At 44.5% G+C, this 21,934-nt stretch overlaps 1 protein-coding gene across 1 annotated transcript in view; it reads left to right on the forward strand.

Annotated features, from left to right (window-relative positions):
• AMHR2 (anti-Mullerian hormone receptor type 2) overlaps nucleotides 1–20,924 on the forward strand; it is a 122,180-nt gene extending 101,256 nt beyond the window's left edge. Inside the window, exons 8-11 of the mRNA XM_040422388.1 lie at nucleotides 10,676–10,833; nucleotides 15,173–15,320; nucleotides 18,672–18,808; nucleotides 20,344–20,924. Of these exons, the coding sequence (XP_040278322.1) occupies nucleotides 10,676–10,833; nucleotides 15,173–15,320; nucleotides 18,672–18,808; nucleotides 20,344–20,484 (584 nt within the window). The 3' untranslated portion in view covers nucleotides 20,485–20,924. The remainder of the gene's footprint in view (nucleotides 1–10,675; nucleotides 10,834–15,172; nucleotides 15,321–18,671; nucleotides 18,809–20,343) is intronic.
• Nucleotides 20,925–21,934: the final 1,010 nt, after the last annotated feature.

Consider the following 21,934-nt stretch of genomic DNA (forward strand, 5'->3'; position numbering starts at 1 on the left):
GCCTTCAGGCCAGCCTTACTGCAGAATTGCCCACATCCTCCACCAAATGTGGGGATTTGCTCTGGTAGACAGGTTAGCGGACGCAGTATAGAGGCAAGGAACCAGGTTGTAAATCAAACTTCAGTGTTTTATTCACACTCAGTCTTGGTGCTTGTTCATACACAGCAAAACAAAACAATGTTCACCTGGAATCCTTCAGCACAGAGGACTCCACAGCTTCCCTGTCAGATGGAGGAAGATCCACACCACCTGATAGTGCTGACTGTGTAGATCCACACCACCTGGGGTCCGGAAGGTACATGTCACCGAGGTTCCTGGCCTCGGTGAGATAGGAACCGGTAGTTTAGTGTGTTAGCAGCAGCTAGGCTGGCTGACACAGTGTTTTTACTTAGTGTGGCTGTAAAGCCGATCCGGGACGGTTTTTATAAAGAGCAGGGTGGGTGGCTGTTCCCCACGTTCCAGGCCAGGTTTTGTGCTGGGAATGAAAACCCAGTCAGCAGTCACAGCTATGTGTGGATTACCCTGCATTTTCATAGTAGAGCTGTGAAGCACTGTGGTTTGGGTTCCAATCAGTTGGTAGCGTGCTGGAGAGCCGCACGCTGAAAATCAGGCGCCCTAAAGCCTGCTGTGGACGGCTGTGGATTGCCATGGACAACAGTCCGCCAGATGACACGTTTGTGCTGTGGACTTTATGTGGTATGAATTAACACTAGGACTCTGCACAGTGTTGTTTTTGCTTTATTGCTTTTTGTATGAATAAACACTGAACTTTGCTTTACTACCCTGTTCTTGCCTCTGTACTGCGTCCGCTTACCCTGCCTACCAGAGCAAATCCCTTCAAAATATATATATACAGTACAGACCAAAAGTTTGGACACACCTTCTCATTCAAAGAGTTTTCTTTATTTTCATGACTATGAAAATTGTAGATTCCCACTGAAGGCATCAAAACTATGAATTAACACATGTGGAATTATATACATAACAAACAAGTGTGAAACAACTGAAAATATGTCATATTCTAGGTTCTTCAAAGTAGCCACCTTTTGCTTTGATTACTGCTTTGCACACTCTTGGCATTCTCTTGATGAGCTTCAAGAGGTAGTCCCCTGAAATGGTTTTCACTTCACAGGTGTGCCCTGTCAGGTTTAATAAGTGGGATTTCTTGCCTTATAAATGGGGTTGGGACCATCAGTTGCGTTGAGGAGAAGTCAGGTGGGTACACAGTTAATAGTCCTACTGAATAGACTGTTAGAATTTGTATTATGGCAAGAAAAAAGCAGCTAAGTAAAGAAAAACGAGTGGCCATCATTACTTTAAGAAATGAAGGTCAGTTAGTCAGCCGAAAAATTGGGAAAACTTTGAAAGTAAGGGCTATTTGACCATGAAGGAGAGTGATGGGGTGCTGCGCCAGATGACCTGGCCTCCACAGTCACCGGAACTGAACCCAATCGAGATGGTTTGGGGTGAGCTGGACCGCAGAGTGAAGGAAAAAGAGCCAACAAGTGCTAAGCATCTCTGGGAACTCCTTCAAGACTGTTGGAAGACCATTTCAGGGGACTACCTCTTGAAGCTCATCAAGAGAATGCCAAGAGTGTGCAAAGCAGTAATCAAAGCAAAAGGTGGCTACTTTGAAGATCCTAGAATATGACATATTTTCAGTTGTTTCACACTTGTTTGTTATGTATATAATTCTACATGTGTTAATTCATAGTTTTGATGCGTTCATAGTCATGAAAATAAAGAAAACTCTTTGAATGAGAAGGTGTGTCCAAACTTTTGGTCTGTACTGTATATATATATTATATGCCTATACATACAGTGGGATGCGAAAGTTTGGGCAACCTTGTTAATCGTCATGATTTTCCTGTATAAATCGTTGGTTGTTACGATAAAAAATGTCAGTTAAATATATCATATAGGACAGTGTTTCCCAACCAGTGTGCCTCCAGCTGTTGCAAAACTACAACTCCCAACATGCCCGGACAGCCTTTGTTTGCAACAGCTGGAGGCACACTGGTTGGGAAACACTGATATAGGAGACACACACAGTAATATTTGAGAAGTGAAATGAAGTTTATTGGATTTACAGAAAGTGTGCTATAATTGTTTAAACAAAATTAGGCAGGTGCTTAAATTTGGGCACTGTTGTCATTTTATTGATTCCAAAACCTTTAGAACTAATTATTGGAATTCAAATTGGCTTGGTAAGCTCAGTGACCCCTGACCTACATACACAGGTGAATCCAATTATGAGAAAGAGTATTTAAGGGGGTCAATTGTAAGTTTCCCTCCTCTTTTAATTTTCTCTGAAGAGTAGCAACATGGGGGTCTCAAAACAACTCTCAAATGACCTAAAGACAAAGATTGTTCACCATCATGGTTTAGGGGAAGGATACAGAAAGCCGTCTCAGAGATTTCAGCTGTCTGTTTCCACAGTTAGGAACATATTGAGGAAATGGAAGACCACAGGCTCAGTTCAAGTTATGGCTCGAAGTGGCAGACCAAGAAAAATCTCGGATAGACAGAAGCGACGAATGGTGAGAACAGTCAGAGTCAACCCACAGACCAGCACCAAAGACCTACAACATCATCTTGCTGCAGATGGAGTCACTGTGCATCGTTCAACCATTCGGCGCACTTTACACAAGGAGATGCTGTATGCGAGAGTGATGCAGAGGAAGCCTTTTCTCCGCCCACAGCACAAAAAGTGCCGCTTGAGGTGGGCTAAAGCACATTTGGACAAGCCAGCTTCATTTTGGAATAAGGTGCTGTGGACTGATGATTCGATGAAACAAAAATTGAGTTATTTGGCCATAACAAGGGGCGTTATGCATAGAGGAAAAAGAACACAGCATTCCAAGAAAAACACCTGCTACCTACAGTAAAATATGGTGGTGGTTCCATCATGCTGTGGGGCTGTGTGGCCAGTGCAGGGACTGGGAATCTTGTCAAAGTTGAGGGACGCATGGATTCCACTCAGTATCAGAAGATTCTGGAGACCAATGTCCAGGAATCAGTGACAAAGCTGAAGCTGCGCCGGGGCTGGATCTTTCAACAAGACAACGACCCTAAACACTGCTCAAAATCCACTAAGGCATTTATGCAGAGGAACAAGTACAACGTTCTGGAATGGCCATCTCAGTCCCCAGACCTGAATATAATTGAAAATCTGTGGTGTGACTTAAAGAGAGCTGTCCATGCTCGGAAGCCATCAATCCTGAATGAACTAAAGAATTTTTGTAAAGAGGAATGGTCCAAAATACCTTCAACCAGAATCCAGACTCTCATTGGAACCTACAGGAAGCGTTTAGAGGCTGTAATTTCTGCAAAAGGAGGATCTACTAAATATTGATTCCATTTCTTTTTTGTGGTGCCCAAATTTATGCACCTGCCTAATTTTGTTTAAACAATTATAGCACACTTTCTGTAAATCCAATAAACTTAATTTCACTTCTCAAATATCACTGTGTGTGTCTCCTATATGATATATTTAACTGAAATTTTTTATCGTAACAACCAACGATTTATACAGGAAAATCATGACGATTAACAAGGTTGCCCAAACTTTCGCATACCACTGTATACTGGCATGTTTAACTTTTGTATGTAAACTTGGTATGTTGGTTCATATATGAGGTTTATAACATATTATAGTGATTTGGATCTTCACTCTACTTTTCCGGTCCTACCTAGATCTCACACATTTAGGGTGCACTATTTCGCTACTACAGCACTGTCACTTTAATGAAGAGGGCCTCTGGGTACTATGACAATCTTGCATTCACTGACCTCATTTGGTGGTACTATAGTCACTTGTGGGTATTAGTCTTTACATCGTTCTCTATATATAGGCCTGCATAGGGTTAATTGACACTTTTTTTGTTAATGTGTGGGGTTAACTTTCACTTTCTCTGGCTACATATAGTTTTTTACTTTCTCTGTTTAGTCAAGCCTGAGGAAGATGGCGGACTGCCATTGAAATGTGTAGCTTGTATTTTATTGTTTTAATTGTTTTTGATAAATTTCTACTTACCAAGAAGTCGTCCGTGGCAGCGTGCTTCTTTTTTCTGCCATCGGGATAGTACTTCTGGCTTACAGGAGCTTGTGAGGTCATAACTACTTACCAGAGCAGCTTACCTAGGGGTAGACACCAAAAAAGAGGGCTTCTGTGCATGACCAGTGGAGTGGTTGCTGTAGGCGCCAAACTTTTCTGGTCGATCTGTCTGGGGGCCTCATGACATGAATGAACAATAACTGCACTGATGATGCGAACCTTGCATCATTAGTGCAATTTGGAGGCATAGAAAGCTAAAGGACCTGAGATGACATCATCACATGACCTAAACTGTCTAGGAGTAGAAGAACTGCACTGGTTTAATGGTGTATTTACATCATCAACGATCCTTTACCCCCTGATAGTATTTAGAAGGGTAGTTAGTGAATCCCATGCGCCGTAAGGACCTTGTGCTATCACAGGGTAATGTGACATTACCAGTGCAATTGGGATGTAGATATTGCATTGCTGGTGCATCCCATGTCTGCTTCAAACTCTCTCCACCTGTGCAATGTGAAGAGGATGAGGGGAAGGCAGGTATGCGAAGGTGCTACCGCAGTGCAGCACGGAATACCTCCCCAGCAGAACCAAATACCACAGGGCAGCACAAAATCTTGCCACCCCAACCACAGTATTCAACTGTATCACCATCATGAGAACGGTAATACAATTGAGTTTAGAAGGGCACCAAGGGGGCGGTCATCAAGAGGGCTTGAGTGGCCCTCTGGGCATCGGCCGACCGGGAAATGTCCCTGTAGGTTCTATGGTCAATCCTCCCCTGCATACAACAAAACCAGCTTCCTGTTACTGAAGTAGGAAAAAGGAGAGGCGTGCGGCACTAAGCTTTAAAGGGAACGGCTTTACAAAGATCTAACACAAGGATCTAAAAGCCCTGCAAAGTTTTTATTTTTGCTATAAACAGGTTTTTTGGTACTTTTATATTGATGGCCTATCCTCAGACTAGGCCATCAATATCTAATCAGTGGGAGTCTGACACGCCACACCCCTACTGATCAGCTGTTCTACACATCACACTGCTACACATCTTCATTATTTAGTGGACATAGTTGGTCACTGCTGCTCTGCACCCACGTCTTGTGCCTTTAACCCCTTAGGGACACAGCCTTATTTCACCTTAAGGACCAGGCCATTTTTTGCAAATCTGACCAGTGTCACTTTAAGTGCTGATAACTTTAAAACGCTTTGACTTATCGAGGCCATTCTGAGATTGTTTTTTCGTCACATATTGTACTTCATGACACTGGTAAAATGAAGTCCAAAAAAAAATTTTTTTTTGCATAAAAAAATACCTAATTTACCTAAAATTTTGAAAAATTAGCAAATTTCAAAGTTTCAGTTTCTCTACTTCTCTAATACATAGTAATACCCCCAAAAATTGTGATGACTTTACATTCCCCATATGTCTACTTCATGGCTGAATTATTTTGGGAATGATATTTAATTTTTGGGGATGTTACAAGGCTTAGAAGTTTAGAAGTAAATCTTGAAATTTTTCAGAAATTTACAAAAACTCAATTTTTAGGGACCACTACAGGTCTGAAGTCACTTTGCGAGGCTTACATAATAGAAACCACCCAAAAATGACCCCATTCTATAAACTACACCCCTCAAGGTATTCAAAACTGATTTTACAAACTTCGTTAACCCTTTAGGTGTTGCACAAGAGTTATTGGCAAATGGGGATGAAATTGGAGAATTTCATTTTTTTGCCAAATTTTCCATTTTAACCCATTTTTCCACTAACAAAGCAAGGGTTAACAGTCAAACAAGACTGTATCTTTATTGCCCTGACTCTGCCGTTTACAGAAACACCCCATATGTGGCCGTAAACTACTGTACGGCCACACAGCGCGGCGTAGAGTAAAAGGTGCGCCGTTTGGTTTTTGGAAGGCAGATTTTGCTGAACTGGTTTATTTACACCATGTCCCATTTGAAGCCCCCCTGATGCACGCCTAGAGTAGAAACTCCCTAAAAGTGACCCCATCTAAGAAACTACACCCCTCAAGGTATTCAAAACTGATTTTACATACGTCGTTAACCCTTTAGGTGTTGCACAAGAGTTATTGGCAAATGGGGATGAAATTTGTGAATTTCATTTTTTTGCCTAATTTTCCATTTTAACCCATTTTTTCCACTAACAAAGCAAGGGTTAACAGCCAAACAAGACTGTATCTTTATTGCCCTGACTCTGCCGTTTACAGAAACACCCAATATGTGGCCGTACACTACTGTACGGCCATACAGCGGGGCGTAGAGGAAAAGGTGCGCCGTTTGGTTTTTGGAGGGCTGATTTTTATGGACCGGTTTATTTACACCGTGTCCTATTTCAACCCCCCTGATGCACCCCTGGAGTAGAAACTCCCTAAAAGTGACCCCAATTTGGAAACTACGGGATAAGGTGGCATTTTTTTGGGGACTATTTTTAGGGTACATATGATTTTTGGTTGCTCTATATTACATTTTTGTGAGGCAAGGTTACCAAAAATTTAAATTCTGAAATCTCATCTCCATTTGCCATTAACTGTTGAGGAACACCTAAAGGGTTAATAAAGTTTGTATAATCAGTTTTGAATACCTTGAGGGGTGTAGTTTCTTAGATGGGGTCACTTTTAGGGAGTTTTTACTCTAGGGGGGCATCAGGGGGGCTTCAAAAGGGACATGGTGTCAATAAAAAAGGCCATCAAAATCGGCCTTCCAGAAACCATGTCGGTCCTTTCCTTTTGCGGCCTCCCTTTTACTGATACAGCAGTTTACGACCACAAATGTGGCATTTCTGTAAACTGCAGTATCAGGGTAATAAATATTAACTTTTGTTTGGTTGTTAACCCTTGTTTTGCTACCGGAAAAAACGGATTGAAATGGAAAAGTGCCAAAAATTGCGGTTTTGGCACCGTTTTTTTGTTTTTGACCGTGTTAATCTGGGGGGTTAGGTCATGGGATATTTTTATAGAGGAGATTCTTACGAACGCGGCGATACCTAATAAGTCTACTTTTTTTTACAATTATTTAGGTTTTTTACTAAGTGTTTTGACTAAGTCTAAGTGTCATTTTTTTTATTTATTTTTATCCGATTATCTAATGTGGGGGCTCATTTTTTGTGGGATGAGCGGACGATTTTATTGGCACTATTTTGGGGGCTATATGACTTTTTGATCGCTTGCTATTAAACTTTTTATTATGCACCGTGTTAATCTGGGGGGTTAGGTCATGGGGTATTTTTATAGAGGAGATTATTACCGACGCGGCGATACCTAATATGTCTACTTTTAATAAATAATTTTAGTTTTTTTGGGTGTCTCAAGTCTGAGAACCAGTTTTTTTTATCAGATGTCAGTGCTAAATTGGGATATAAATTTAGTACTCCATGGAAGTGTGATACTCCCTGAAGCAACCGTCAATGCAGAGGCCCGGATGATCGGGGCACGTGTCACATTGAGTAGTGGTGTCCTTCCGTATCCCCCTCCTGTGACACACTCTGCACCTTTTTTGGGTTTGTCCCTTCTTTCCAGTATGGGGGACCACACCTGAAAAGTGTTGGCCAGGGACGATCCGGGCGCCTACAGTTCCCGAGGTACACCGGCCTGCTCTTTCCCAATCCGAAAAGATCAGGTCCTTGAGGACTGCCTCATAGAACTGAAGGAATGTCCCTGTGTTGCCAGCGCTCCGGGACAGCACAAAAGAGTTGTACATGGCAACCTGTACCAAGTAGACCGCAACTTTTTTGTACCATGCCCGGGTTTTGAGCATGGCGTTATATGGCTTGAGGACTTGATCAGAGAGATCAACTCCTCCCATATACCGATTGTAGTCGACGATACAATTGGGCTTGAGGACCGTTGCCGTGGTACCTCGCACAGGGACAGGGGTGATGCCGTTACCATGAATTGTGGACAGCATAAGGACATCCCTCTTGTCCTTATACCTGACCAGCAACAGGTTTCCACTGGTAAGGGCACGGGTCTCACCCCTGGGGATAGGTACCTGGAGGGGGAGGGCAGGGAGGCCGCGTTGATTTTTCCGCACGGTCCCACAAGCGGACGTGGATCCGGCGGCAAGGGACTGGAATAAGGGGATACTGGTATAAAAGTTATCCACGTAAAGGTGGTAACCCTTATCCAGCAGTGGGTACATAAGGTCCCACACAAGTTTCCCGGTAACACCCAGAGTGGGGGGACATTCTGGGGGTTGAATCCGGGAATCTCGCCCCTCGTATACACAAAATTTGTAAGTGTACCCTGAGGTACTCTCACAAATTTTGTATAGCTTCACGCCATACCTCGCCCGCTTGGAGGCCACATACTGGCTGAAAATGAGTCTCCCCTTGAACGCAAGGACGTCCCCATTCCAGTACAGCCTGACACTGGGTTTCTTGACCAGGCCCATATGCAGCACGAGGCCCCAAAATGTCCTCATTTCGGCTGCACTGACCGGGGTCCAGCCACCGGGCGTGGCCAAAAAGGAGCCCGGGTGTTGAGCAACGAACTGTTGGGCGTACAGGTTCGTCTGCTCCACCATCAGATTTACCAGTGGGTCACTGAAAAAATGACAAAAAAAGTCATATTCAGTGTAGCCCACTGTGGAAATCTGGATTCCTGATTGGCCTACAAAATCAGGAATCACGGGCTCGTATCGCTCTGGGCTACACCAGACTAGTTCACCGGCAGGGTGCTCCGGTGGATTTAACTGGTGGGCCGGGAAACCAGTACAAGCCCCAGAGCTGCTCGTACTAGTGTGGGCCACAGGGTCCCTAGCATGGCGGTCCCCTTGCTCCGCCTGGCGGCGTCTCCGCCGCCTTGGGGGCTCATCATCATCGCTAGATGATGAGGAGGACGCGGATGACAACAGGAAAGTGGGGTCATCCTCGTCCTCACTGGAAGTCTCGGAGTCGGAGGCAAGCTGGGCGTATGCCTCCTCGGCCGAGAACGTCTGGCGGGCCATAGGGGAGTGTGTGTCTGCGTGTGTATGTGCGTGTGTGTAAATCTTTATTTGGTGTGCGTGTGTGTGGGGGCACGGGTGTTCGCAAACTCATCCTAAAACGAACAGAAAAAAAATATATAAATAACAAAAAAAAAGGGCAAAAAATGTGAAAAAAAATATTCAAAACCGCTGATCAACCGTCCGAAGTTGATCAGCGGTGGGGTGTGCGATTCGCTAACAGTGGCCGGACGCTAAGAGTGCCGGCCACAGTCAGCGTACACAAAAAAAAAAAAAAATCCTGCACCCCAAAAAAGGGGGGGGGGGGGGGGCAAGCGGCAGCACCCCTGGGGGGTCTAGGGTCACACAGCTGTACTGTGGACCCCAGACACCCTAACTTAGGGTGATGCAATCAAAGTTTTCAAACTAACTTTCCCTTTATTTTCCCTGCCTAACCCAAACTTTACCTATGCTTTCCCTATGTACCTGCGGTATAGATGGGGGGTGCTGGGGCACAGATCGGGTCCTGGGGGGCACAGATGGGGTGATGCTGGCACCGATGAACATGACGTGCAGGCAGCTCCTCTCTCCTCCAGCTCCGGAACACAAAAGGAGGAGGAGAGGAGCGCTTGCATCTTTTGAATCTCCCGCCGGCCCGCCCACCAACCAATCAGAGGCGATCCTGAGAGGTGATTTCGCCATCACCTGTCAGGATCGCAGGATGGTGATTGGTGGGGTAAAATCACACCACCATCACCATCCTGTTCCGGGTTATCGGGTCTTCAGAGACCCGAAGAACCCGGAAACGCAGAAAACCGCAGGTCTGAATTGACCTGCGGTTTTCTGCGATCGCCGACATGGGGGGGTCACAGGACCCCCCGGCACATTTAGCCAAGGTGCCTGCTCAATGATTTGAGCAGGCACCGGGTTCCGATCACCGCCCGCCGGGTGGCGGTGATCGGAACCATGCATGACGTACCTGTACGTCATGTGTCCTTAAGTACCAGGACATCATGACGTACAGGTACGTCATGTGTCCTTAAGAGGTTAAATACGCAAAATGGTCTAAAGTAAGTCAACCAAGAGGTGGCATGAGAAAAAGTGTCTAACATGTCTATCAAGATATGCCCCATCTATCATATAGCGTTAGCTGCTATGATGCACCTTCTGCCTGCCTATTTCTGTCCAGGATCTTCACCCAGATCATCACTTGGAAGTGTAAAAACTCTAAATCATATCTCTCATTTGACTTTCTTAGATGTCATCCATTTCTCCTTTTCCTTTCCTTGTGACTTAGATTCATATCAGGTTTCTAAACCATGTTTGCCAATGTTTACTTTAGAAGTTGACCTTGTGAGGACCTTGTTAAGTGCTTATGCACCTACTCACAAGTTTGAGCACTGGACCTCTGTTCAGGACTTCCATAGATGTATCTATTCACAGATGAGTATTATGAATACAATATCTGGAATGCCTAACCAAGCAAAATGAGCCTGGAATGTTTTTAAGATTGTCTTATAAATTGTTCACTGCTCACGGGTTGGAAAACTAATCTGCTTCTATTTTTGACCATAACTCTTCAAACATTTTCATTTGGAATCCATACTGTTGTGTTGGATGTTTTGGTTGTCAAAATCCCTCGGAACAATATAGTATATAAAAAATGTTTTCTTTTACTGACAGGCGTATACAAGCCTGCGATCGCTCATCGAGACTTGAGCAGCGAGAACATCTTGGTGACTGCAGATTCTTCCTGTGTGATAACAGACTTTGGTCTATCTGTGGTTCTGGAGAAATGTCAAACAAAAAAGAAACCACGGGATCCAGCAATATTAAACATGGTATGTGTGGGTTACACCAGGCAGCACAAATAGAAACTTCTACATTTCCAAAGGTTTGTTACCATTCTTGGATCTGAGCAGAATATGCTAAGAGTATATAAGATATGGATGGGCAAACGTAGTCATTTCTGGGAGAGTATATGGATTTCAGATCACAGTGGTTTTTATTTTGCATTACAAGGTATTTTTATGCCAAAATGGAATTGTACAGCATGCCTGGTCTTTTTCTCTCAATAGACCAAAAAAGCATGCCCACTATACCTTTACTACAAGAGCATGCCCGCTATACATTTACTACAAGAGCATGTCCACTATACATTTACTACAAGAGCATGCCCACTATACATTTACTACAAGAGCATGTCCACTATACATTTACTACAAGAGCATGCCCACTATACATTTACTACAAGAGCATGCCCATATACCTTTACTACAAGAGAATGCCCACTATACCTTTACTACAAGAGCATGCCCACTATACATTTACTACAAGAGCATGCCCACTATACATTTACTACAAGAGCATGCCCACTATACCTTTACTACAAGAGCATGCCCACTATACCTTTACTACCAGAGCATGCCCACTATACCTTTACTACCAGAGCATGTCCACTATACATTTACTACAAGAGCATGTCCACTATACCTTTACTACCAGAGCATGTCCACTATACATTTACTACAAGAGCATGTCCACTATACATTTACTACAAGAGCATGTCCACTATACCTTTACTACCAGAGCATGTCCACTATACATTTACTACAAGAGCATGTCCACTATACATTTACTACAAGAGCATGGCCCCTATACCTTTACTACCAGAGCATGTCCACTATACATTTACTACAAGAGCATGTCCACTATACCTTTACTACAAGAGCATGTCCACTATACATTTACTACAAGAGCATGGCCCCTATACCTATACTACAATCAACTATATTAAGGGGAATCACTCCCTATGAAGCTGTTTGCCTAGACAAATAGGGGGTCATTCATTTACGGTTTTAATAAACCCGTGGGCTGGCAGTGGATCTGCCGAAGTTATGAAGAGGCGCCGGCCACTACATAACTTTGGTGCACCAGCCCCCGGTATAAATCTATGCCAGCTTCATTGATGGCTTAAATTTAAACCATTTTCTACACCTAAAACAGGCGTACAAAATGATACATGATACGGCCTGTCGCCCGTCCCCTTCCCCACCCACATCACACCCCCTCTTTTAGACTTGGCATGAGCATCTAAAAGTCGCAGATTGTGGTGCAAATAACCTTTGCACCGCAATCTGCGACAGATATACACCAGAAAACTGATGTATATCTGATAGTAAATGACCCCCATAGTTGTGGTTGACCTGATTAAAATACTATTTTTCTTTCGTTGATCCGAGGCTACATGCCCAAGTTATGATACCATTAGAACTTTGGTACAACGAGGCCATCACCATTGCTCTTGTTGCACCTAAGCTCCATTCGTTTTAGCGGCTCCCTGAAACAGCTGATTGGGGGAGATGCCGGGACATGGACCCCCCACTGATGTGATAATGATGACCTGTCCTGAGGATAAGTCATCAGTATCTTTTCCAGGATGACCCCTTCTTGCTTTTCCAGGATAACCCCTTCTTGCTTTTCCAGGATGACCCCTTCTTGCTTTTCCAGGATAACCCCTTCTTGCTGTGTCTATAGGCAAACAACTGTTTTCTGCCATTCAAAGTAATATGTTCACATTTTCACGCTTTTTCATTCGGGGGAAACATGATTCTTGTTGCAATTCACACTCCATGAAGTGTGTTTCACACATATCAGTGACAGACATGGGTGAAGGGTTAAAAAACATGGCTGCTTTCTTCCAAAACCAGTGCCACCTCTGTCCATAGGTGGTGGAGGTACTGCCGCTCCATGCTATTTACTTCAATAGAGCTAGGCTGCAATAACCCATGAATGGCGGTGGTGTTCTTTCTGGAAGAAAGCAGCCATGCCTTTTCTAATCCTGTACAACACTTTTTTAGGACTGTGCACGAGATGTGGATTCCCCGGACTGTTTTAGCCCACCATTGAATTCACTGGGCAGGACTACAAGATTATTGAACGGAGACAGAAATGGCTTACTAGCGGAGAAAGGAGTATTTTTGATGTGGTTGATAATGGATGCACAGGAAGGTGGGGGTTGATGAGCTGCATATATTTATTTAGCATTCACATCCCCCTCCCCCCTTTTTAACAACCCCACATACAACTTTTATAATTAGAGCTGCGGGTATGAGGTGCTAGCGTGTTACTGATACGTGTGAAACACACTTCATGGAGTGTGAATTGCAACAAGAATTATGTTTCCCCGAATGAAAAAGCATGAAAATGTGAATATATTACCTTGAATGTTTGCCTATAGACACAGCAAGAAGGGTCAGTAAATATGGTAAATATGTGCCCCCTTCCTCGCTCTGACGGCTCCAGTCTAATGCAAATCATTCTGTAATGAGTTTTAGGCCTCTAAACCGCAGCCATGGCATTTTACCCTATAGGAGTAAGCTTAGCGTACTTTCACACTTGCGTTGCTGGATTCCGGCAGGCAGATCCGGCAATCTGTATGCAAGCCGATACCATTTGTAGACGGATCCGGATGCGGATCTGTCTCACAAATGCATTGCAATAGCGGATCCGTCTCTCTAGTTGTCATCCGGAAAAACGGATCCGGTATTTATCTTTTTCACATTTTTAAAGGTCTGCGCATGCTCAGACAGCAAAAACGGATCAGTTTTTCTGGAACACTTGGGGCCGGATCAGGCATTAACGCATTTCAATGTAAAATAATGCCGAATCCGGCAAGTGTTCCGGAATTATGGACGGAGAAAATACCGCAGCATGCTGCGGTATTTTCTCCATCCAAAAACCGTACAGTGACTGAACTGAAGACATCCTGATGCATCCAGAACGGACTGCTCTCCATTCAGAATGCATGGGGATAAAACTGATCAATTTTTTTCCGGTATTGAGCCCCTAGGATGGAACTCAATACCGGAAAAGTTTAACGCAAGTGTGAAAGTACCCTTAGAAAGATGCCCTTGTATAAAACCTCTGTTAGGCTACTTTCACACTAGCATTTTTACTGGATCCGGCAGGGCTCAGCAAAAATGCTTCCGTTACTGATAATACAACCATCTGCATCCGTTCTGAACGGATCCAGTTGTATTAGCTTTAACATAGCTAAGACGGATCCGTCATTAACTCCATTGAAAGTCAATGGGAGACGGATCCGTTTTCTATTGTCAGATTGTGCCAGAGTTAAATGGATCCGTCCCCATTGACTTGAATTGTGGATCATGACGGATCTGTTTTGCTCCGCATCCCATGAAGGAAAGAAAACCGCAGCATTTTTGAGCATTCCGTTCTGTTCAGTTACGTTTTGTCCCTATTGACAATGAGTGGGGACAAAATGGAAGCGTTTTTTTCCGGTATTGAGACTCTATGACGGATCTCAATACCGGAAAATAGAAACGCTAGTGTGAAAGTAGCCTTAGGCTAACATCACCGTTTAGCTTTCTGTTATTCTGATCCAATAAAAAAAGAAACGGACCCTGTTGCATCAGTTGGCATCCGTTTGAGCCATTTCCGTCTAAGATCCGTTTTCTAGACAGAAACAAAAGTTATGCATGCAGGATTTTTTCTCCCGTCTAAAAAAATGGATCTCAGATGGAAACAACTCACACGGATGCCAACTAATGCAACAGAATCCGTTTTTTTACAGGATCCTGTTTTTTTTTTTTTTTTGCTATCTCTTCTTCTGACGGATCAGAAGAACGGAAAGCTCAACCGTGATGTGAACACAGCCTTACTGCAACATGTAGAAAATGAACTTAGAATGTAGTGTGCCGTATGCTAATTGCCCTTGAAGAGTCCTGGGGGCGGTGCTGCTATACTAAAGAGTCCCACAGTCCGGTCTTAAAACCCACCTTCCCATGTTTGATTGACATTCTCCAGGCTGATCTATATTACTACCGGCCACCTCCAAATCTTGCAACTGCCCCTGGTAATGCCCATTGAGGTGTAGTGTACAGCTTCATCACAGCACCATGCATGCCCGGTGAGTACACCTTGCTTCAGTGCTGTGGAGTAAAAGGCTACTGCACATCCACAAGGTTCAGAGGAAACTGATGGAGAGCAGCCTTGCGGATGTCAATCAATTCTATAAGGGCGGGTTTGGAGGTGTAAGGAGGGCTTGAGGGTGGCCCCCCCTGGGCATTGGTCCATCAGAAAATTTTACCCCTGGTAACATGTATGGATGGGTTCAGTAACAGTGCCATGTTGCTCTCTCTTTTTTTTCACTCACAGACGGGAACCTTACGCTATATGTCTCCAGAGGTGCTGGATGGCTCCCTGAATCTTATATCCTGGGAACAGGCTCTGATTCAGGCTGATGTATATTCACTTGGCCTCCTGCTGTGGGAAATATTTAGTCGCTGTAATGATTTGTATGCAGGTAAGAGGCAGTTATTTATTTAAAGGGGATCTGTCTTGTAGGGCTAGCTTAGCTGAATGTAAGGATACCTTTCACTTAGGGATCTGTGGCCTTATTCTGCTTTATCCATATGCAAATGAGCAGTTCAGTGCACTGAGAATGGACCCCTTGCTCTTCCAGCTTTGTCTACCAGCCGCTCCCTGTCCTTCATGATCGACAGGACCAGGCTAGATAACTATGCAGTAACCTGGCCCTGTCAATCAGGTATGTCACATTGCAACCTCACTGACATGCAATGTTGTGATGTGACATTGTGTTCTTCATGCCGCCATGTAGCCCCAGCCATATGAGTCCATGCACACATGGCGGCACACAAGGTTCTCTATGCATGTCTGCATACCACAGTATAGTACCTCAGAGGTAAAATGAGAGGTACATACAGTTGCAAGAAAAAGTATGTGAACCCTTTGGAATGATATGGATTTCTGCACAAATTGGTCATAAAATGTGATCTGATCTTCATCTAAGTCACAACAATAGACAATCACAGTCTGCTTAAACTAATAACACACAAAGAAATAAATGTTACCATGTTTCTATTGAACACACCATGTAAACATTCACAGTGCAGGTGGAAAAAGTATGTGAACCCTTGGATTTAATAACTGGTTGAACCTCCTTTTGGCAGCAATAACTTCAACCAAACGTTTCCTGTAGTTGCAGATCAGACGTGCACAACGGTCAGGAGTAATTCTTGACCATTCCTCTTAACAGAACTGTTTCAGTTCAGCAATATTCTTGGGATGTCTGGTGTGAATCCCTTTCTTGAGGTCATGCCACAGCATCTCAATCGGGTTGAGGTCAGGACTCTGACCGGGCCACTCCAGAAGGCGTATTTTCTTCAGTTTAAGCCATTCTGTTGTTGATTTACTTCTATGCTTTGGGTCGTTGTCCTGTTGCAACACCCATCTTCTGTTGAGGTTCAGCTGGTGGACAGATGGCCTTAAGTTCTCCTACAAAATGTCTTGATAAACTTGGGAATTCATTTTTCCTTCGATGATAGCAATCCGGCTAGGCCCTGACGCAGCAAAGCAGCCCCAAACCATGATGCCCCCACCACTATACTTCACAGTTGGGATGATATTTTGATGTTGGTGTGCTGTGCCTCCTTTTCTCCAAACATAGTGTTGTGTGTTTCTTCCAAACAACTCAACTTTGGTTTCATCTGTCCAAAGAATATTTTGCCAGTACTGCTGTGGAACATCCAGGTGTTCTTGTGCAAACTGTAAACGTGCAGCAATGTTTTTTTTGGACAGCAGTGGCTTGCTCTGTGGTATCCTCCCATGAAATCTATTCTTGTTTAGTGTTTTGCGTATCGTAGATTCGCTAACAGGGATGTTAGCATATGCCAGAGACTTTTGTAAGTCTTTAGCTGACACTCTAGGATTCTTCTTCACCTCATTTAGCAGTCTGTGCTGTGCTCTTGCAGTCATCTTTACAGGACGGCCACTCCTAGGGAGAGTAGCAGCAGTGCTGAACTTTCTCCATTTATAGACAATTTGTCTTACTGTGGACTGATGAACAGCAAGGCTTTTGGAGATACTTTTATAACCCTTTCCAGCTTTATGCAAGTCAACAATTCTTAATCGTAGGTCTTCTAAAAGCTCTTTTGTGCGAGGCAACATTCCCATCAGGCAATGCTTCTTGTGAAAAGCAAACCCAGAACTGGTGTGTATTTTTTATAGGGCAGGGCAGCTGTAACCAACACCTCCAATCTCATCTCATTGATTGGACTCTGGTGGCTGACACCTCACTCCAATTAGCTCTTGGAGATGTCATTATTCTAGGGGTTCACATACTTTTTCCACCTGCACTGTGAATGTTTACATGGTGCGTTCAATAAAAACATGGTAACATTTAATTCTTTGCGTGTTATTAGTTTAAGCAGACTTTGATTGTCTATTGTTGTGACTTAGATGAAGATCAGATCACATTTTATGACCGATTTGTGCAGAAATCCATATCACTCCAAAGGGTTCACAAACTTTTTCTTGCAACTGTATAGGAAGTCTCTGTGAATGAGGACTAAAGCCTCATTCACACGTCAGTGTTCCACATACATGTGCTTTACGTTTTCTCCACGGACAGCACATGTGCCCATTCATTTAAGGGTCCATTCACACGTCTGCAAAATTGCGGAACGGGTGCGGACCCATTCATTCTCTATGGGCCCGGACGTGAAGCGGAGAGCACACTATGTGCTCTCCGCTTCCGCATTTGCGGAGCGCGGCCCCGAACTTCCGGGTTTCGGCCCCGAACTTCCGGTCCGCAGCTCCGCAAAATATAGAACATGTCCTATTCTTGTCCGCAGCTGCGGACAAGAATAGGCATTTCTATAGCGGGTGCTGGCCTGCTGTGTTGCGGATCCGCAATTTGCGGGTCCGCAACACACCACGGACGTGTGAATGGACCCTTAATGTGTGTGTTTTACCACGGTCCGTGGGTCCGTGTTTTTAGCACAGGAACATGCTCTATTTTGTCCGTGTTCACGCATCCATGACGCCCATTATAGTCTATTGGTCCGTGAAAACCACGGATGCAACTCAGATGCCATCCGTGTTTCACGGATCATTTGGAAGAGATGCTTTGAAAATAATTTTTCAGCTGTGCAATGTCAGTGCAACACGGATGACACTCGGACAGAAAAAAACAGACACACGGACCCAACACGGATCTATCACGGACATCTTCCCAGAGGCATCACTGACCACCTTTTCACAGATTTAGAACTCTTTCACACGGGCGCATTACACGGGTGCCGTTCTGTGGGCATTCCACATCACGGATGCGGACCCATTCACTTGAATGGGTCCGCAAATCCGGAGATGCGGAATGGTGCGTAACGGAACCCTACGGAAGCACTACGGAGTGCTTCCGTGGGGTTTCGTCCCGTACTTACGTTCTGCAAAAAAATAGAACATGTCCTATCTTTTTGCGGAACGGCCGGATCGCGGACCCATTCAAGTGAATGGGTCCGCGATCCACTGCAGCTGCCCCACGGACTGTGCTCGTGCATTGCGGCCCGCAGCACGACCACGGGGCACGCACGCCCGTGTGAAAGAGGCCTTAAGCACGGGCGTGTGAATAAGGCATCAACATTTCAAAGCAGGTTACTGTGCACTCTCTGTGACATAGGTGACATACATGGGATTCTAAAACATATCTAGTGTGATACACAAATAGGACCGCCCTTACTAGATCTCGAAAAACATGCTCCACCCAGTCCTGAGTTAGTAACAGGCGCACAGATTTGTGATAGCCAACAGTTTTTTTGAGCTGCTCCTATGGTGGCTAATTGACTATTTGCATCAGATCACCAGTGTCCTGAATTTCGTGTGGCTTTTTTTGATGAGATGGGACCAAACCCCACCCTAGACAAGTTACGATCACTGGTGGCAGAGAACAAGAGACGGCCACAAGTACCCAGAAACTGGAGTAACAATCTACAGGTAAATCATCTGCTGAAAACTAGAAGAAGAAACACAATTGCTGTGCATATATACAATACAATATACGTATAATTCTATGTAAGGTTAGCCTATTATAAGGTAGTGATAGCTAACCCTCTTATTCACAGGAAAGTGTCACTACACATGCAGGCTCCTCTTCATGTATGTAATATGCTCCTACTAATCTGTGCACAGTGTGCATTGGTAGTCTGAGACTCTCCCCCCTGTTCTTGGATAGATCCGCACTGATGACATCAGTACTGTGTCCATCCTCTTTCACTGCACGTCCGACTACAGAAGGACACTGTAAATAGGGTAGTCTAAAGGTGGATTTAGACGCGTTCCTTCCCGACAGTCGGCTGCTCGTTCAGTGAAGGAGACTGCACATTTACAAGCAGCGATCTCCTTCACTGTATGAGGACGGGGGATCGCTATGGCATAGCATACAGAATCATGGCTTCTGAGCAGCGAATCGCTGTTTAGACCACACGATCTGCTGCCCAGAAGCCATGATCAGTGGTGCCTGCATGAACGACAGGATCACCCGATGAATGAGCATTTCGCTCGTTCATCGGGTGATCGGCAGCACATTTAGACAGCCAGATGATCAGGAACAACCACTCGCATGAACGGTCATTCTGGATAATCTGGAAGATTATTGGTGCGTCTAAATCCACCTTAAAGCTGACCATACTCACTCAATAGCCATTGGTCGAAAGTGTTTTTCTGGCCGGACGTGTCTGTGTATGCTATGGGGAGAGTGGAGAAGGCTGCTGCCAGATAGATCGTCCAGGAGAACAAAATGATTGGGCCAAAGTATTGACTTCTCCCGATCCTTGTATCACCTGACATCATCTCGTCGTGGGAGAGTGTCGGAAGCTCCTAATACACATTAGTGTGTCGGCTGAACCCACTGTTCTTGGCGGGTTCGGCTGACAAAGGTATAATGTGTAAGGCCAACTTAATGAGATTATCAGACTCTTTGTAACTTATGACCTATCCTCTGGATTGGTCATCAGCATCTGATCGGTGGGGGTCCGATACCCGGGACCCCTGTTGATCAGCTAATTGAGAATTGAGTGGGGCTGAGCTGTACCTAGGTCATGTGACTGATGGTTGTGACATCACTGGCCTAGGGTAAACAGCGAGAAGGCCTCAGCAGTCACAGGAGCATCAGGACCTTCTGAAACAGGTGATCGGCAGGGGTCCTGGGCGTCGAACCCCCACCGATCAGATGTTGATGACCTTTCCAGAGGACAGGTCATCAGTTATAAAGAGTTGGATAACCCCTTTAAGAATCTTGCAGCCATTTTACATACAAGAAGAGAAGACTTGAGAATGGAACGAACTGTGGGAGCAACTTTAAAAAGGAGGGGACCAGGTATGTTCTTTTAACCCTGATAAAAGAGATATAATAAAAAAAAGTTATCGTGATTTGTGATAAACTATAAAAACGTGATGTATGAGAATACATGATTAATACATGATAAATGGATCCACACATCTGAATACTAAACACTGTCCATTTCATTCAGCAGTTCAAGACATTGTGGGAGACGTTAGAAGATTGCTGGGACCCTGACTCTGAGGCTCGCCTGACTGCCCATTGTGCAGAGCAGAGACTGAGTAACCTTCTCCCTACAGCCTTCGGTTTGTTGCCAGAGAACTTTATTTGAAGTAGTGGAAACAGGGACGGACTGGGAATTTAAAGTGCCTCTGGAAAAAAACTAAAAATGTTGTAGACAGGCCCAGATTAACAGAAAGTGGGGCCAACGCAAGTAGGTGGGGTCAACTCAAGTATGTGGGGCCAGCAATAGAGGGACAGTATATTGTGCTACACTTTCAGATTTGGTTCTGTAGCAGAACCAAATACCAAAGTGCTGCACAATAACCGTACTGCCCCAGCAGAACCAAATGCCACAATGCAGGACAATATACTGCCCCAGCAGAACCAGATACTTCGGTGCGGCACAATATACTGTCCTAGCAGCACCAAATACCATCCCAGAAGCTGCTCTCTGTGGTGGCCAGTGCCATCTGCCACATTCTGTCCTCCTCCTCCATCTTCTCCAGTTGTGTCTAATTGACATATGGAGGAGGGGGCTGAGGAGGTGAGACGCGGGCCACAGCACAGAGCCAGTCCTACTGTCAGCATGCTGTCTGGTCATACAGGAGAATACAGCACCACATACCTCTTACATCCGGTGACATCTTCTCTGATGTAGATGTTCTCCTTCCTCATCGTCTTCATTTGGACTAAATCGCCATGATGACTTCATTCAGTGATATCTCCTCTGATGTAGACATTTTCTTTCCTCATCTTCTCCATTCGACCCAGATTGCCATGATAAATTCTTTCAAACGTATCTGATCTCTACAGAGTTTGCCACACAGACATCTTAGGATGGGTGCACATAACGTTTTGCCCTACGTTTAACAAATCCGTTTGTAAAAAAAAATGGGCTAAAAAAGCATAGTACGCTACACTTTTACACCCTGCAGGGTCCATTTAAAAAAATGCATACATTAACATATAATTTTAGTTTTTACAATGGAACCTTTTGGTGACTGATGGTACCTGTGAGAGGCATCCATTTAACATACAGTATACCTTTTTTTGTATACGATAAACATAAGACAAAAAAGTGATGTGAACCCCACATTAGATACCTCACCTTTTCCGTTACCCCCCCCCCCCCCCCCGACCCCAACACACACCTTTTCAACACAAACTCCCTATCCTTGTACCCCAAGTGTCATCCTGCTGCCACCCCCAGCACCCGGACTGTGCCCACTGTGCTCCCCCAAATGCTATACTGCAGAAAAAAAACGTGCACCCAGTAGCAGTAATGCCTCCAGTAATAATAATGTCCTCTAAAATGTGCCAGTAATAATACCCCTGTCGACAGGACTTTCTTTTCCTTCCTGCATAACAGAAACCAGACGGATCTGCTATGCTTGCCCATAGGCCTCTATTATGACGGATCAAAACAGAATGCCTAAAGGTTTCAGTTTTGAATTCCGTCTTACAAATTCGGTTGTAACCATGTTACAACGGAAAGCAATAATGGAACTTATAACGTTGATGTGAACCTGACATAAACTGTATAATTCTCTCATCTTTGG

The sequence above is a fragment of the Bufo bufo genome, chromosome 3, assembly GCF_905171765.1.
Source record: "Bufo bufo chromosome 3, aBufBuf1.1, whole genome shotgun sequence".
Classification (NCBI taxonomy): Eukaryota; Metazoa; Chordata; class Amphibia; order Anura; family Bufonidae; genus Bufo; species Bufo bufo.